The sequence below is a fragment of the Rhipicephalus microplus genome, chromosome X (assembly GCF_043290135.1).
Source record: "Rhipicephalus microplus isolate Deutch F79 chromosome X, USDA_Rmic, whole genome shotgun sequence".
Taxonomy (NCBI): Eukaryota; Metazoa; Arthropoda; class Arachnida; order Ixodida; family Ixodidae; genus Rhipicephalus; species Rhipicephalus microplus.
Window position 1 is genome coordinate 196,900,925 of NC_134710.1, and position 16,918 is coordinate 196,917,842.

A 16,918-nucleotide genomic window follows, 5' to 3' on the forward strand; every position below is an offset into this window, starting at 1 on the left:
ACATGTTCATTAGGCAGGAATTCTGCGAGAAGTTTCTGCCTCCAGTTTATGCTACATTGGTCGGTCGGTTGCATTAGAGGCCTCGTCAGAGAATGAAACAATTTTTTCAAGTTTCGGGCAGATAAATAAACATTTTGTGGTGTCACTATTCCTATAAAGCATACAGTACAGCTTTGAAAGAACTTGTTGGGCTAGTTGGCAGTTCATATTGGTATGAAATTATTTGAGTGGGTGGCAATGGGCCAGTTTTGTGCTGAATTAACTTTGTACAGCTTTGACTATTTTCTAGCTTTGATTGCATAGGCAATGAAGGCATTAAAGGGGTCCTGCAATACTTTTTGAACAGCCTTATTTAGCACCAGAATGTTTGTAACGATGATTACTGAGACAATTGCAACAAGAATTATAGAAATTGGTGCATGGAAAGGGAAGCTATGAGTCCTTAAAGTTCAAATCTCACAGATGATGATGATAAACGTTCTGTTTTGCATTTCACTAGCCTGCTGACATCAAAGACAGCTTTCAATCACAGCGCACATCTTGTAAAGACATACCGGAAAGGTCTCCTCAAAGTGGCCGTCACACAATACCTCGCTACCGTTCTTTTTGACGACGTCATTAGCATGGTTACTACGAACCACGTGCGTCGGGTAGCACACGCTACCACACTCACTGTGTAAGATACACACATATGCTTTGGGCGGGGTCACTTCTCGGCTTGCTTGCAAGACGCGTTCTATCGGCAATGCCGGCACCCACCACCTGTCACATTTTTGGCACGCTAAAATCACTGCATGCGTTACCACCTTTAATGCTGGTGTACCCTAGCCTCGTTCGCAGGCTAAGTGTTGCGTTCATTGTTCTGAAAATATATCATTTAGGAACAAAAATCATTTCTTTCTGAAAAAAGTGTAAAAAGGGTTCTTGCTGCTTTTAGCATTCACTTGTATGTCCTAGCTACCACCATAGGAATATTGCATGCTATTTGTAGCATCCGGCCAATAAAAAGCGAATGGTCCTTGTCGTCACCTCACATGATTTGACATCACTTTCCATAACAAAAATAACCGATGTGTGTCGCCGTAGTCTGAAATCAAGGTAGTTTGTCCCAGTGCATTAAAATTATAACAGCGTCGATTTCGGCATTGTCATTTGCACTACATCTACGCGTTCCACAGCATCAGATGAACTGATGAAAAATACATGCTCAAATAGTGTCGCCGGGCTCCTTTAAATACAGCATCGAGACCTAGATAAAAGTTCATAGGTTGTAATCACAATTTTTTATGTCTGCTTCTGTTTCAAGTTTTTGTAAGGAACTGTTTAGCATGCGTAAACTTGCTGCAAATTACTAGTGACAGCTGTTAAGAACAAAAAAAATGAACTGATGCTATTCATTTTTATTTTTTTACAACAATGGCTTAGTAGGAGAGTTAAATGAATTGGACTTTAATTATACATCATGCTGCTGTTGTTACATGCTCTTGATATAGTTGTGCAGCAATGAGGAGTTTTTCCGAGGTCACAAGACCTCCACAGAAAATCATCATCATAAGAAGCAGCAGACAATTTACTTTAGTCTACACATAGAGTAAACAAGATTAATTTTAAGGCCATGTGAACTACTTTATTTTTATGGAGGTAGGAGTCAAATTTTATTCAGTAGCCATTTTTATCATGTGTATTCTTTGTCTGTTCACTTTATACTTGCCATATATGCCCAAGTAACCACAGATATCTGGTAGGTGTACGACGAGACATACATTGTGGATATTCTGGACATCCATCAAGTAACTAGAAGAATACGAATGGGGTGGAGCACATTTGGCAAGCACTCTTAAATTATGACAGGTAGATTGCCACTATCCCTCAAGAGGAAGGTATATAACAGCTGTATCTTGCCAATACTTAGCTACAGAGCAGAAACCTGGAGACTTACAAAAAGGGTTCAGCTTAAATTGAGGACGACGCAGCGAGCAATGGAAAGAAAAATGGTAGGTGTAACCTTAAGGGACAAGAAGAGAGCAGAGCGGATTAGGGAACAAACGGGTGTTAAGGATATCATAGCTGTAGTCAAGAAGAAGAAATGGACATGGGCCGCATGTAGCACATAGACAGGATAACTGCTGGTCGTTAAGGGTAACTAACTGGATTCCCAGAGAAGGCAAGCGGGTTAGGGGGAGACAGAAGGTTAGGTGGGCAGATAAGATTAAGAAGTTTGCCGGTACAAATTGGCAGTAGCAAGCACAGGACCGGGTTAACTGGCGAAACATGGGAGAGGCCTTTGTCCTTCAGTGGACGTGGTCAGGCTGATGATGATGATGATGTATATTGTAATGTGGAGAAACGGAGACAAAGCCTGATTCTAGGCTAGCTGTTCTATTCTCTACTTTCTCTACCTCTCTATCCTCACATGCGCATCTGTGCCAGAGTTCCAGTGTCGGTCTTCGTCATGACCTGGTCATGACTGCAAGCATTGTCGATGGGCCACACAACAATATTCTGGTGGGTGAGGCTAGATGCAGCAGTTGACGTTTATGATAGGCGATGCTGGCTGCATCGCATTGGTTGGAACCAGCCGCGTTGTGACCCTTCCTGGGTATCTGTCTGTAGGCTGTCCGCTTGCTGAAATCGACTCTGTCGCTGGGGTCGGTTTTTTTTTCCTGTGAAAACTTGTGAGAACTTGCCAATGATGTCTCCGGTGGGTGATGTTAGCTGCACCGGGGCGGTAGGTCTCGGCCACGCTGCACCTCCACCTGAAGATCATCCTCTGTGTGTTCTGAAGGTTGGAATTGTCTCTGTTGCTGTGATCAGTCTTTTCCACAGTGTGACGCCTTTTGAAAACTTGCCAACAATATCTTTGGCGGGCGTACCCAACTGTTTTCAGATTCCCGCAGTTCCAGTTGATGCCTGTTCCGTCGCCTAGTTCTACACAAAGCACTGCGCATTCGCAACCGTAGAATGTCGCAAGGGGTGGAGTTTACCCCGCTGTTCATGAAGGATTGTGCTGCGGCAGTGGGATCTCCCACCAGTTACTGAAGAAGTGGAGAAAAGCATCTCTGCTGATGATCGGGGGACCCCATGCCCTTGCGGTAGCTCTGGTGTGCTCCCCGAGATGCTTGTAGTTGTGGTATTCGACAAAGGGCTGCAAACAATGGAGCCATAGCACTCAGAATATCACCAGCAGGGGACTCAGGCTCCACCATCAAGCCCCTCGATGAGACTGACCACAGCACTAACAGGCACGTCGGTATCATTCATGGTGGTAGCACTTATAATGCTTTGCGCATAACAAATGCCCACATGCTCACTTTCCAATAAGTGCCGTGGCGGCTAGGCAATATGGGTTCGCCTGGTCAAAGCCTGTCTTGTAAGCACCTCCGGATACGTGCGGATGGTGTAGTGATAGGACACCCATGATATTCGCTGCATCTGTGGAGACATACGGGTGCGCTGTTAAGGCGTTCAGTATGACAGGTGCCGGCGACCCCAAGTGTCCAAGCAATTATGAGCATGGGGGAAGCTTTCCCTATGGATGTGGCTGGAAACTACTCTTGGTCACTGGTAGGAATGTTTTAGCTACGGTTGCCAATAGCACATTTTAAGTATGGCATTTGTGCTAGGTCCGGCTGCACAGGTGAACTGCAATTCACAGTTGCAACTTCGAGACGATGGCTCTCTCGAGCTTTGACTTCTGTAAAAGACATGTCAGGTTCAACCCCGGGGAGATGGCCTTCTCGAGGTTTGGCCTCTGTAAAAGACGTGGCAGGGTCGTTGGTGGCGTCATAGACAATAGGGTCGAAAGCAGCAATGAGAGCTGCACTCCACTTCGCCTATGGCTGCTGCTTCATTCCTTCAACCCGTGCCACACTGTGGCACCTTCCCAAAGGCGCTCTACAGCCACGGACCATTTCTGAAGCTCCGTCCAAGTCCCCTGCGCTTCTATAGCATTGACAGTCGCCACCTAGCCGTCTTCGTCATTCTGGAACTAATAGAATTCTGGTGGTTCACCGAGTGCAAGCAATGGTTGGACGACTGGTGAAAATGGAGAGTGTGCCGATGTCAAACGGCTAAGTTGCTGTGAGAGTTGTGTGAGTACACGCCTGAGCTCTCTGTGGTTCTCGGCTAAACTGTATTCAATTTCTTGTGAGGCGGCCGCAGCCAGCAGGGCATTCATCGCGCAGAATGTTGGCACAGCATCAGGACATATCATGGAACTCGGCGCTATACAGGCGTTAAGCTCAAAGCGGAGTTGCGCGAGGGTAGGCCGCAGCTGCGGGGCGCTATCCGATGAGCCGAATGCGAAGCTAGTGGCAATGTTCGGGAAGTGGGAGGTGTTCCACGGTAGCGGGTTGCTTGTCCGAGGGAGCTTGTACAGCATCCCAAAGCTGCTGAGGGCTCATAGAGCATTGAACGAGAGGGTGTCATGATGGGAAGCATGAACAGCATTCCCAGGCAACAAGAGACGACGCACTGTCTTGGCAACGTCGGGGTATGTTAAGGAAGCCCGACCAATGTCTTTTGGATGCTGACCCGTTAGAAGAGTCTTGGGCTCGGGATTCATATCACGAGAATAATACGCGACGTTTCCAAATAACAGGAGGCCGTGCGCCTTATCTAATAAGGGTGGTAGTAAGGTTCCCGACAGATCGTACCTTGTAACCACCGAAAAGGCATTGACGCCGTTCGCGGATGATTCGTTCAGTAGCTGCAACTGCGTTTGGGTCATGAATTCAATTACTCAGAAAGTGTGGACGGCATTCCTAGTATAAGAGACCCGCGCTGTAGACAACCCGTGAGGTACAGGTGGCTTCAGCCGCAAGGTTCAGCAGTTGTCGAGCTGTGCCATTGAAATGCAATGAAACAGAGACAATGCCCGATTCTTGGCCACCTGTTCTATTCTCTACCTTGTCTTCCTCTACTTTTCTTGCCTCACATGCGCGTCTTTGCCAGAGTCTCAGTGTCAACTTCGTCCTCATTATATATATATATATATATACACATATATATATTGTTGGGCATATAAACGAAGCAAACAAAGACCGGTGCAAGTCTCACCTGCGAGCTGTACTCGTTGTGACAGCGTTTGTTCAGCACCCTTATTTTTAGCGGCTGAGTCTCCGAAGAACGCCTTTTGTTCCTGAACAAAAAGATCTCATGTGAAAAGCACCTTGTTAAAAAAGTGCGGTGTCAGTCAGGGAGAACACCACGTTGGTGAGTATTGACCGGCCTTATTCCAGCCATTGGACTTGTTCACTTGTTAGTACTGGATGAGCCACATGTCCACATCTCTCTCTCTCTCTCTCTCTATATATATATATATATATATATATATATATATATATATATATATATATATATATAAGGGAAAGAAGTGTATACCTAAGGGCTCGTTTTTCCGTGTTTTTAACACAATAATAATGAGATATAACAGACAGTAATGCCAAGGAATGTACAGGGGAAGTTATTAACATTAATGGAATGTAAATAAGAAGAAAGAAAAGTGGATGAAAAAATTACCAACTGTAAGCAGGAATCGAACCTACGACCTTCGAATTCGAAGGTCGTAGGTTCTATCCATGTTGGATATCCCGATGGCCTGACATTTGTATTCAAAATGAACAGCCAGCGGATGTTCGTGGTTACTTTTGTGTGCAGTGGGAATTGAAAGAAATGTGAACATGTGGTATCTATACTGTAGTGTGTTTTGGTCTGACGCACGATACTAAATATATAGTCTGCTGTTTCGCACTGAATTTCAAGCTAGTGTAGCCTGGATGGTGACCAAAGACCACTAGAGTCATCCACAGTACAATCAAGAACCATCTAGCATCCTTTTATTGCCACCAAGGGCAGACAGAGCATGATAAAAACAGCGCATTGTGCTGTTCGTGTTTCTTTCCATCCCCCCTGTACTCTTTAGTCAGTATTGTGTTGATGTGCGTATGCAGGAAAGAAGGCGGGCAAGGGAACAAGTGCTACATCAGGTGTTTCTCAGTCATTGTACCGGACAGTTAACCAGATGCACATTGTTCATCTTCATAATGTCAAATGAAAATAAATAAGGCTGATTATTTCTGCTGTTCATCAAGTGCTTTAAGGGAAGAAGTTGCTAATGTCTGAAAAGGTCCTTTTTGTTTTTCAACTTGAGGCTCCTATCACTGAGAAGCCTGATATAGAGTGACTTTGTAAATTGTCTTTCAGAAGTTTTGATGAGGGGGGGGATGTTTTGCATGATGAGATGGTCACTATATAATAGCAAACACCACCACATTTGAAGTGTGCCAGCTTGTGTACAGCAATAGTACAGCAGATTGGGCAAGCCATACATAGTTTTGGGGGGTAGAAGCAATTTTTCAGTATAAATGATTTTGCCATTCATACCTGTCTCATGTCGCAGACAAGATTTCTTGTTATACAAGCAACTTGTACTTCTGTCACAAACAGTTTGTCAGTAGCTTTTTTTTTTCTTTTACAGGACTGAACCTGTGTATTTTGTGTTCATTGGCCACTGAAAAGTTCTTGGCTACGGTTGGTATTGTTTTGCTGTGATGAAATTTCTAAAAAGATATGTTTTTCACTCAAACATTTCAAAAAAGCAGAAATGCATGCCATCACTTCTTACGGTAACAGTGACAGACCTTTGACATGCTGGTCTCCTGGGTTTGTGCTTGCAGGGCCAACTGCCTGAAGGTGTGGCCAGAAATATGCAGGTTCTCAACCTTTCTTCTATTCTTCTCATTCCACCTGTGGTGGTATTTGTGTGGGACTGCAATCCTGGTGAGCAATAAAGCTATTTAGGCATTAGCCTTGTGCTGAATTCTAGTGTAACTTTTGGTGCCATATTTTTTAACATTCTTCATTTTTCTTTTTCTTTACCCTTTACCTTGGCTCTCGCCACTAATAGCACATAAATCGGCTGCTTTGCATGGCATGTGATGAAAGGATTGGAAATTAAAATGTGAATTGTTAGAAAGTGCCTGGTTTGAAACATTCCCGAAGCAAAATTATTTTTTTTTTTTTTGAAGAACTGCGTGCCGATAGCAGATGTGGAGCACTAACTGCATTTATATTGTGAAGGAAAGAAAGATGAACTATGTGTCATCTATGTGCTCTACTGTTCACATTTCTTTTTTGAGGTTGGAAATAAATAAACATGGCTGGAAATAAGACACTAGAGCCACCATGTTACGTTCAAAGATGACTCTATAGTGTCCGCTTAGTATTCTCACCGAGGTAAAAGGGCAATGAAAACAAATGCAAACAGTATAGAACTAACATGCAATGCAGCTTGCATTTTTTTCATTTGCCCCTGTACCAGTGATATGCTGTGAGCGATTCACAAGCAGAGATTGCCTCATTCAGCAGGCCAGGTCACACGCCATATTGGTAGACTTGACTTGACCAAAGGTTGCACAACATACTTTTTTTGCAACTTATTTTTATTTTATTTTATTTATTTATAAAATACGGTCAACCCTCCTTGAGGGTTATTACAGGAGTGGAAAAGATACAAGCTTTTAACAAGCAAGGCAATGCAGTGGTAGTACAAGAAGAGTACATAAGAAACGCACACAAGAGTAATGACATCATGACATGCGTCGCGATCATGGTAATAACTAATGTATGCATCATACAGGCATAGCAATACATTGCCTACAACCAAATGCTAAAGAAAATCAAATAAAATGTTAGAGTGTGGATGCTTTCACCCGTATGCAATTAGGTTAGCACATAGAACTCGGGAGCACCGATATGAGATTTTCAACTCTTTCTAGAAATTTTTGAAGTGTTGGCTGTGCTACAGTAGCTGAATCAAACGCATTCCATTCTCTTATTACGCGAGGGAAAAATGAAAACCTGAAGGTATTGTTATGGCAGAAATATTCATTGATGATCAGGTCGTGTTTTTGGCGCACTTTCCCTTTTGCTTTTTAGTAGTGAATGCGGAGGCATTAGTTTTAAAGTGGCCATTCAACAGTTGGTAAAAGAACTTCAACCGATGTATTTTTGCTCTATCACGGAGCGTAGGTAGATCTGCTCGGAGCAGAAGCTCGGAAGGGCAATCCGCTCGCTTATAGCGGTTAAAAATAAATCTTACCGCCTTGCGCTGCACGCTCTCGAGAAAATCTATGTCAGTATTTGTTGAAGGAAACCACACCATATTCGCATATTCTAGCATAGGTCTTATAAAGGTAATGTAAGATAAGCGCTTCGTATCTTTGGTAGCGTATCGTAGGGTCCGTTTTAGAAAAAACAACTTGTTCACTGCCTTTTTCGTCACCTGTTGTACATGCGCAGTCCATTTGAGGTCAGATGATATTAGAAGTCTTAAATATTTATACTGAGTTGCTGTGCGAAGGGTGACACCATTAAGCGAGTATGGAAATAATAGTTCGCTTTTCTTTCTGCTTACGTTCATCACGATCGTTTTTTCAGAATTAATAACCATCTGCCAATCTTGGCACCACTGGGCTACGTTGTTTAGAAATTTGTTAAGGGCAACCTGATCGTTAATGTGTTTGATTTCATGGTAAATCATGCAGTTATCTGCAAATAGTCTAATTTTAACGTTTACTGATTCAACAATGTCATTAATGAATAACAGGAACAAGAGCCGAGCGAGAACAGATCCCTGCGGAACGCCCGAAAACACTTTAACAGTGTCAAAATTCTGTCCATTATAGTGCACAAACTGGTAGCGGTCTGAAAGGTAACCACTAATCCATTCAACTATTGGACCATTGCCTAGTTTTTTATGAGTTTAGTGATGAGTTTAGAGTGGGACACGCGGTCGAAGGCCTAAGAGAAGTCTAAAAAAATTACATCGATTTGCGATTGTTTGTTTATTGCCAGCCCGAATCCATGTATAGCCTCTGCAAGCTGAGTGACAGTAGATAGCTCACTTCTGAATCCATGCTGAGAAAGAGAGATGTGGTTGTTTTCTTCTACATACTTGCTTATTAACTTTAAGATAACATGCTCGAGAATTTCGCAACTAGTGCAAGTTAAAGAAATTGGCCAGTAGTTCGATGGAATAGAAGTATCACCAGATTTGTGCACTGGCACAACTTTCGCTGTTTTCCACTCCGCCGGAAGACTGTAATCGCTAGTTGACTTTGTAAATATGAGATGGAGGTACTTGCTAATGGGTTCAGCATAGCGTTTAAGGAAGGTATTCGGTATTTCGTCTGGGCCACTACTTTTCTTTTCATCAAGGTCTAATAGCAGTGAAAGAATGCCAGGTACTGTCATATTTAACGACGGAAGTGATCTGCCTTGGTCAACCTGACTGAAACCCGGTGCAATCTTTTGGAGGTTATCAGTGCTAAAAACAGAGTGAAAGTATGAATTGAAATTATTCGCCTTTATCTTGCCCTCTTCAGCTGGAAACACTGATAATGTTGACCATTTTACACTTATGTAGCGCCAGAATTTATCGGGTGCTCTTCTAATAAACTTTTGTAGGATGTGTCCATAAAAATGCTGTTTTCCGTCTCGTATCTTTCCTTTTAAGGTCGATCTTAGCGTTGCTATTTGTGAGCTAGCGCTTCCTAGCATTTTTTTTGCCTTCCTTACACGCTTGATTTTTCGCTTAAGGTGAATTATGTCGCGGGTAACCTATGGGTTGTGCTTTCTTGTAACCAGTTTTTGTTTGGGCATTAAGTTGGAAATACAATGCATGATATGATGTTTAAACTGTGTCCACACTTCATCTATGCTCGCGTTATTATCTGCACATAGCTCAGAAAACTCGGGATACTCGTGGGATAGGTAGTTCATTATTGCCGCAACATTAGCTTTATTAAAGGAGGGCACATATTTTATTGGGCTACATTGCCGTATTGGAGTTGCTAAAGGCAAAGTACACAGAACTAGTTTATGATCCAATATGCCATCAATTGTTTCAACACTTGCACTGTCGGTGGAAAAGTGATCACTTGTAAATACAAGTTCTAACACTGAGTGCGACTGTCCTTGCATTCATGTATTTTCAACAACAAGCTGAGTTAGATTGAAAGCAAATAAAAAGTCGATGACTATATTATTAGACAGGGGGCCTGGACTTAATGAGGACCGATTTACATTAAGTAGGTTGAATTCACCCGCCATGATAAACCTGCCACCGAGTGTATGCAAATTCTTATAATCCAGAAGGGGGTTTAGGTACATCGCATTGGCATTCGGGGGCCTGTAAACAATGCCAACATACACTTAGCCGTCGTTCAGGAGAAGCTTACACCAAACCGCTTCGACACTGTTCACCTCTGGCATGACTGTGTAAGCGATTCCCTGCCGTAAAACAATTGCTACTCCGCCGCCTCTAGTGTCCCTATCTTTGTGGACAATTATGTAGCTCGGTGGCACAATTTCATGGTCATATATATTTGAATGTAGCCACGTTTCACTCACAGTAACAATATCAGGTTTTTGAGCCAATAAAACAGCTTCAAATTGTTCTGCCTTGTTCGCAAGACTTCACACGTTAACATTCAGAAGGGTTATGGGCATTGTCGTCGAGAAGACTGCGCCACTGGTAGTTGCTCTTCGTTTTTTTTATTTACTTCTGCGATATTTTTACTGTCTTCATCCCAAGTAAAAAACGACCGTTTATCTGAGTTCTGTCAAAAATAAGCCTTACCCTTTCCCCTCTATTGCGGTTTTCTTTCGTGACTTTCCGCAGTTTTCTTCTAGTTTCACGGACGCCAATCGAGTAATCTTCGCTTATTGAATAACCACTCCCTTTCAGTTTGGAACAAGACTGGAGTATTTTAACTTTGTTGTGATAATCGAGCAACTTGAGAATTATTGGCCTGTTTTTCGGATCGCCTTCTTTAGTTCTACGAAGTCGGTGGATACGTTCAATGCCTGCAGTCTTTGCGTCTAGTGTATCTTCAAATATTTCTTTTGATACGAGGTTAAGAAGCTCTTTAAAGGACTCATGTTGTTGTTCCTCAACTCCGTACACAATCAGGTTCGACCTCCGACTTTGTTCTCTAGTTCTTCGATTTTCCTGTTCATGCCTTTGATGTCGTTTTCTAGTTCCACTATTCACTTTACGCAATCAGAAACCTGCTTTTCCAGTCCACTATTTTTTTCAAGTTTCTTATCGATTGCAGTTAGTTTCTGATTTGTGACGAATTTTTCTTTCTTGATTTCCTTTATGTTGTCCGCGATTGCCTTTAGTTGCTTTGACCAATCGCCCTCTGTAGGCCCTGGATTAGTTTCTACGTCGCCACTAAATAACAATAGGTAGCGAAGAGAATTAGTCACATTAGTAAGCATTTCGCATTATGACCATGGGCATGGCAGCAAGAATAAGCAAACCTAATTGCTACGATAACGCTTTCCGTATCGTTTGCTCACCTGTTTGAAAAACATGATTGGGTTTGAAGAACGTATCATAGCATCACCGCCATGCCCACTGTCAGGTACAGTGCTGAAGAGCCGTTTTATAGTCCCGTTGACAGATGCATCCATTAGCACCCCTAGTGGATGTGATGACGTCATCTTTGCTCCTCCGGGAACGATGTTTAGGCGATGAAAGACCACGGGCATCGGCTTCTCTTGATCGGTCACCAAGAACATAGCTGGCGATGAAGGGGCGTTCATCGGTGATAGACACGCTGGGACAAATAGCAATCCAAGCAAAACCTGTACGAAAAACATGATCGGGTTTAAAAACCGTATCATGGCATCGCCGCCATGCCCACAATAGTTCGTGACTGGAACTGTCCACTCAGAAAATGATGCCATTCAGCATGTGCACACTCGTTGCAGTGTTTTGCTGCAAAAACGAGTTACACACCACGCATTGACTCACTTTAGTTAGTTGACCAAAGTATATACTGCTAACCTTCAGAATGAGTATTCAGGTGCCGCCTCGCCCCGCCGCAGGGGTCTAGTGGCTAAGGTACTCAGCTGCTGACCCGCAGGTCGCGGGTTCGAATCCCGGCTGTGGCGGCTGCATTTCCGATGGAGGCAGAAATGTTGTAGGCTCGTGTGCTCAGACTTGGGTGCTCGTTAAAGAACCCTAGGTGATCGAAATTTCCGGAGCCCTCCACTACGGCGTCTCTCATAATAAAATGGTGGTTTTGGGACGTTAAACCCCACATATCAATCATTTCAGGTGCCGCCATATCAGCTACATTTCAATGGAGACAAAATGGTGGAACACCCATGTACTTAGATTTAGAGGCATATTAAAGTATTCTGGTTGGTCAAAATTAATCATGAGTTCCTCACTTTAGTATGCCCCATAATGAAGTTTTCATTTGATTTTGGCACATTCCAGAAACTATAATTGAATTATGTGCCTTGCATTACTGGGCTGCCTTTTATTCATGAGTGACATGTGCAACATATAAGTTATGGCTTTGGGAACTTGGCTAAGATAACAGGAAAGAGAAAAATACATTAATAGTTGTTTCTCAATATAGACTGTCAGTGCCCTTGTTTTTCTCACTCAAAGTGATCAATTAAAAACCTGTTAATAGGCTAACAGTCAGCTTTGTCTGCCATTGAAGAGACTAAAAGTCATCTACCTCGTCAAAAAAAAAAAAACATTCATTGCCATTCAAATAAAAAAGTAAGGCTCATATGTTGCCTGTTGAGTATATTATCCTTCTTGCACTTCGTATTTCTCTTTTTGTTTGTGTTAGTGTGGTATATTGATGTGATGGTCCAAGTGTTAAAGGCTTTGCACCTAGCTGAAATCTTATATATTTAAAAAAATGGACTGTAGGCACAGGTGCAGTGCTGACAGTGTATGTTTTTTATATAATGTACAAAAGCAGCTTTACAAGCTCTGGCATTCGAAACACAGATTTCGAAGTAGTATTGACAAGTTTAGAATAGTACTGAGGCTGAGTTTGTGTTTTGCTATGCAAGTGCTATATGCCGTATTTTCTCGCATAATCCTCACATTTTCTTCCGCAAAAAACCGATGCAAAGTTGGGGGGTGCGAGAATTACACGGGGAAAACTTTCCACGAAAATATACAGAGCACGAAATGAAAATGAGGTGGCTGCAGGTCGGAATTCTCACGCCACAACAATAAAAGCAAAGGTTCAACACAAGACAAGATTTATTTGAGACACAAAAGAAGCGTCTCTCATAATCATATGGTGGTTTTGGGACGTTAAACCCCACAAATCAAAATCAATCGAGACACAAAAGAATCAAATAGTCGAGAATTAGAATACCGTATGCAAAGCTTGTGGGCATTGTGGGCTTAGCGGTAGCGTTCGTCGCTCAACAGGAGTCCGCAAAATGTAAGCAAAGGACGTCAGTATTGGGCTGATGGCCATTTAACAGAATTCTCTGCAGTTGCCTTCTGAAAAAATAAAGTTCACCATCAATACCAATCTTAGGCACACGGAAGGCCCAACATGTCTTGGTGGCTTTCAGCTGCCGTCACCAGTGGCAAACACAAAACTAGTCTACTTCAAAGGCCTACCGGCGGCCCTGTTGCTGCTGTTTAGTGCATGATCAATCACTTTCAATATAAAAGCAGCTGTATAGCTTCCGTATCGCCCCATAACATAACAAGATTACAGACACAACATACAAATCACGCCGCAACACGCACTTGCCACTTTGGCTTGGATTGGATTGGATTGAATTTTGGTGCAATAATAGTACGCTCTATGCTTGAGAGATAGCGCCAGATGGTGCACACTATCATCATCAATGGCTGGAACGAGCAGGTGACATTATTGCGGCACTTTTTAGGGGTGCAATAATTAGTAGGGGAAAAAGGAAATCGTATTTTTGTTGGGCGATGTCGGGGGTGCGAGAATTATGCGAGTGCGAGGACTACGCGAGTAAATATGGTAGCAATTTAGCACTAGTAACAAAAGAAAAACTGTAAACCTGGTTGCTGTTAGCATTGCCTGATGGAAGGCTATACTTATCTAGAGGCCATATCAAAAACCCTGCAGGCATTCATGGGGCTGAAAGCTTCATATGTACATGGAAGTCTATGGGATTTTACATAGGACTGTAAGCTATGTACTCTTGGGGCCTTTCCACATAAAATAGAATACAGCAATGCTTTATTTGATTATGGTTAATTTTGTTTTGGTTTTATCACTTTATCATTGCTTTGGACATTGCAATTGTGCTTTGTATACTGTATTTACCAGTTATGCTCGTACAATTCATTTATAACTCTAGGTTTACATTGTTAAACTGATTTGTACTAGGTTCTTGGTTTAATCTGCTAATAGACCGAGTGATTACCACAACCTTGAGATATAGCCTCACGTTCAACTCTCTCACAAGAATCAATTTCGCTTCAGCTGGAAATTTTGTTTGCTACATTACAAGGTTGGTTTGCTTTGTGGCATTGTGCTGCAATTGTTAACACACTGCCGTTAATGCATTACAGATAGCGCTTTGATTTACATGGTTTCGCCAGGCTCCTACACTGAACTTTAGGCTTTATTCCAGTTGCGTCATCACTGGCATTGGGTTGCGTGACAGTGCTGTTCCTTAAGCTAGTCTCGTACCACATGGTGAACCTGTGGTGCCGTCAACAGAGAGCATCTCGCAAGCACCATCGACGGAGGTCCTCATCTGGCAGTGGCCGTGAGTTAAATTTAGTTTTATTTTACACTAGCTGTGAACTTTTCTGATAATAATTATGGCGGAATGGGGGCATGTTTTATGGGGTTTTGCGGACCACTCTAATCAGTGCACCTATTCTTGGCTCATATAGCAGACTAAATAGCCGTGTTGATCTTTAACAATGTAATTAATGAATTTCCAGTTACACAGACATTGTCATACTAATTTTGGCATAAATATTTCTCATAACTCTGTGTATAATCAGCGGTGTACCAACTTCTTCACGAGTAGGGGGCAAGGTTCCCTACGGTGTGTGTGTGTGTGTGTGTGTGTGTGTGTGTGTGTGTGTGTGTGTGTGTGTGTGTGTGTGTGTGTGTGTGTGTGTGTGTGTGTGTGTGTGTGTGTGTGTGTGCGCGCGTGTGTGCGTGCGTGCGTGTGCGTGCGCGTCAGATGGAGCTGAGGGCTGTGAACCTTGTTCTTACTTCCTTGTAGTTCCCGGGAGCTGTTCATGAAAACATCGTTCAAAAGAGTTGAGCAATAATTGTCTAAAAGTGTGTTGCCAAAAGGTGTATGAAACTGCAGCTTGCAATGATGCTTTGTGATGTGTGCTGCCAGGTTTCGGTTTGATAATCGGCCATTACGTTCCTATTTTTCATGGTTATTTCGTAACGTGACAATGGCACGATTTCTAGTTTGTCTGAGGATTATGCAAGTAAATACGGTAATTAAAGAAGGATTCCAGGTGATCAGTTTGGCGGAGGCTTTTATTGCCATTGGTGACATTAATCCATGTGCCTTTAATAAATATTTTCAGTTGTGATATATCCATGTTGAGTCGTGATATATCCATGTTGAGTCGTTTATGTGCATGTATGGCTCTCTGTGAACTATTTGCGGATAGGGATAGATAAGCACGATTAGAAATAGATGAAAGCATTCACAGGTGGGCAGGCTTCATCCGAAATGTCAGTGTGCAAGGCGCAAAAGCGTTGCATAAGCGGCCCGAAAACACTTCATGGAAGCGACACATGGAAAAAAACCTCCTCAGCTGGAAACTGAGAAAAGTATGTTGCAAAATGTTAAGTATAGTTACCTAGCTGCTACACTGAACGAAAATCCTTTCTCAGTTCCTTTCTCAGTGGGCAGCCAACAATTACCACTGCCGAAACTGGGAGGGCTCAGCCCCCCCTACTACTCTCAGTGGGCGGGAGGAGGCAGTGCCCCTTGACCCCCCCCCCCCCCTGGAGATACGCCTTGGTGTATAATCATAATAAAAGAAACATACAAAGTTTTCGCAAGGCACAGCACATGTCCCATCAAGCCCTTATGGCTTTTTTAACATAAGCTGTTAAAAAACTCGTCTGTGCTATGCTGTGCAACACTCAATCTACTGAGGTGAGTGTATACCGTTTGCTGGCATTGTAGTGGATTTTTTTCTAGTTGTTAGGTTCATGAAAATATATACAATGACTCACTATAAAGTGAAGAGTAAACATCAAGGTGAAATTTTTTCAATAGTCAGTAGACCCACTATAGATACAAGGTCGAATGTAATTTAAAATCTGCAAAAAAATTGTAAAATTGATGCTTCTGGTTTTTATAAGTGAAACTTGTGTTACCTGACCCGTGTTGGTGTCCGTGTTGTGGGTGTTTGCAAGAAACTCGGAGTGTGTGTATGCCCTACTTCTCATCTCTGCTCCCCCACTACTTAGCATTGGTGAGCAGTGGGTGAGTATGTGCCTCACTACTTACCATTACTCCACTAGAAATGAAGAAAACACATGGGCGGCCTTTCATGCAAAGTTCACTCATAGGCTCAACAGTTTCAGAAATCTGTTCAGGAGTGGTAGATGGGCTGCGGGCCATTTCCAGGTCCTTCTCCTCACCCACAGATGGTGGGCAGAAGGCAAAGGAGAAGGAGGATCACTCACTTTGCTATGTGGAAAAGGGAGTGATCACATGTTCTCTCGCTCTGTACGTGCAGTTTTTCACCAAGTCAAGATCAGCTGTGAGATGGGAAAGAAAATATGACAGGCACACACACTTCAACCTTTGTTTGCCCCAGTTTTCCTGATAGAGGAAGGGCTCCTAATTTTTCATTCGAGCTGTTATGCTCGAGGTTTTCCATGTGTTGTCAATAGAAAATTATCATCATCACAAAATGCCGTGAGCTCTCTTCATTCCCTTCTTTCTCTTCTGCTTCACTCCCAGAACACATGCGCTGATCTGTCTGGCATGGGATGCTAGAACTGCGATTGGTGAGGAAACGAGTACAGAGAGAAAGAGAAATTCTTGGCCGAAGGGTACCGGCATAGTTCCTCAATGCTTTTTTGTGGTCTCGAAACTT

The 16,918-nt window shown here is 42.9% G+C and overlaps 1 protein-coding gene across 6 annotated transcripts in view; it reads left to right on the forward strand.

Moving 5' to 3' along the window:
* Positions 1 to 16,918, forward strand: part of mdy (diacylglycerol O-acyltransferase) — a 260,993-nt gene that overhangs the window by 159,935 nt on the left and 84,140 nt on the right. For 4 of the 6 annotated variants that reach the window (XM_037428844.2, XM_037428849.2, XM_037428843.2 and 1 more), the window contains 3 exons: positions 6,479 to 6,531; positions 6,678 to 6,780; positions 14,443 to 14,592. In XM_037428844.2, the coding sequence (XP_037284741.1) occupies positions 6,479 to 6,531; positions 6,678 to 6,780; positions 14,443 to 14,592 (306 nt within the window). The remainder of the gene's footprint in view (positions 1 to 6,478; positions 6,532 to 6,677; positions 6,781 to 14,442; positions 14,593 to 16,918) is intronic. The other 2 variants (XM_037428848.2, XM_037428845.2) reach the window with 1 other exon arrangement.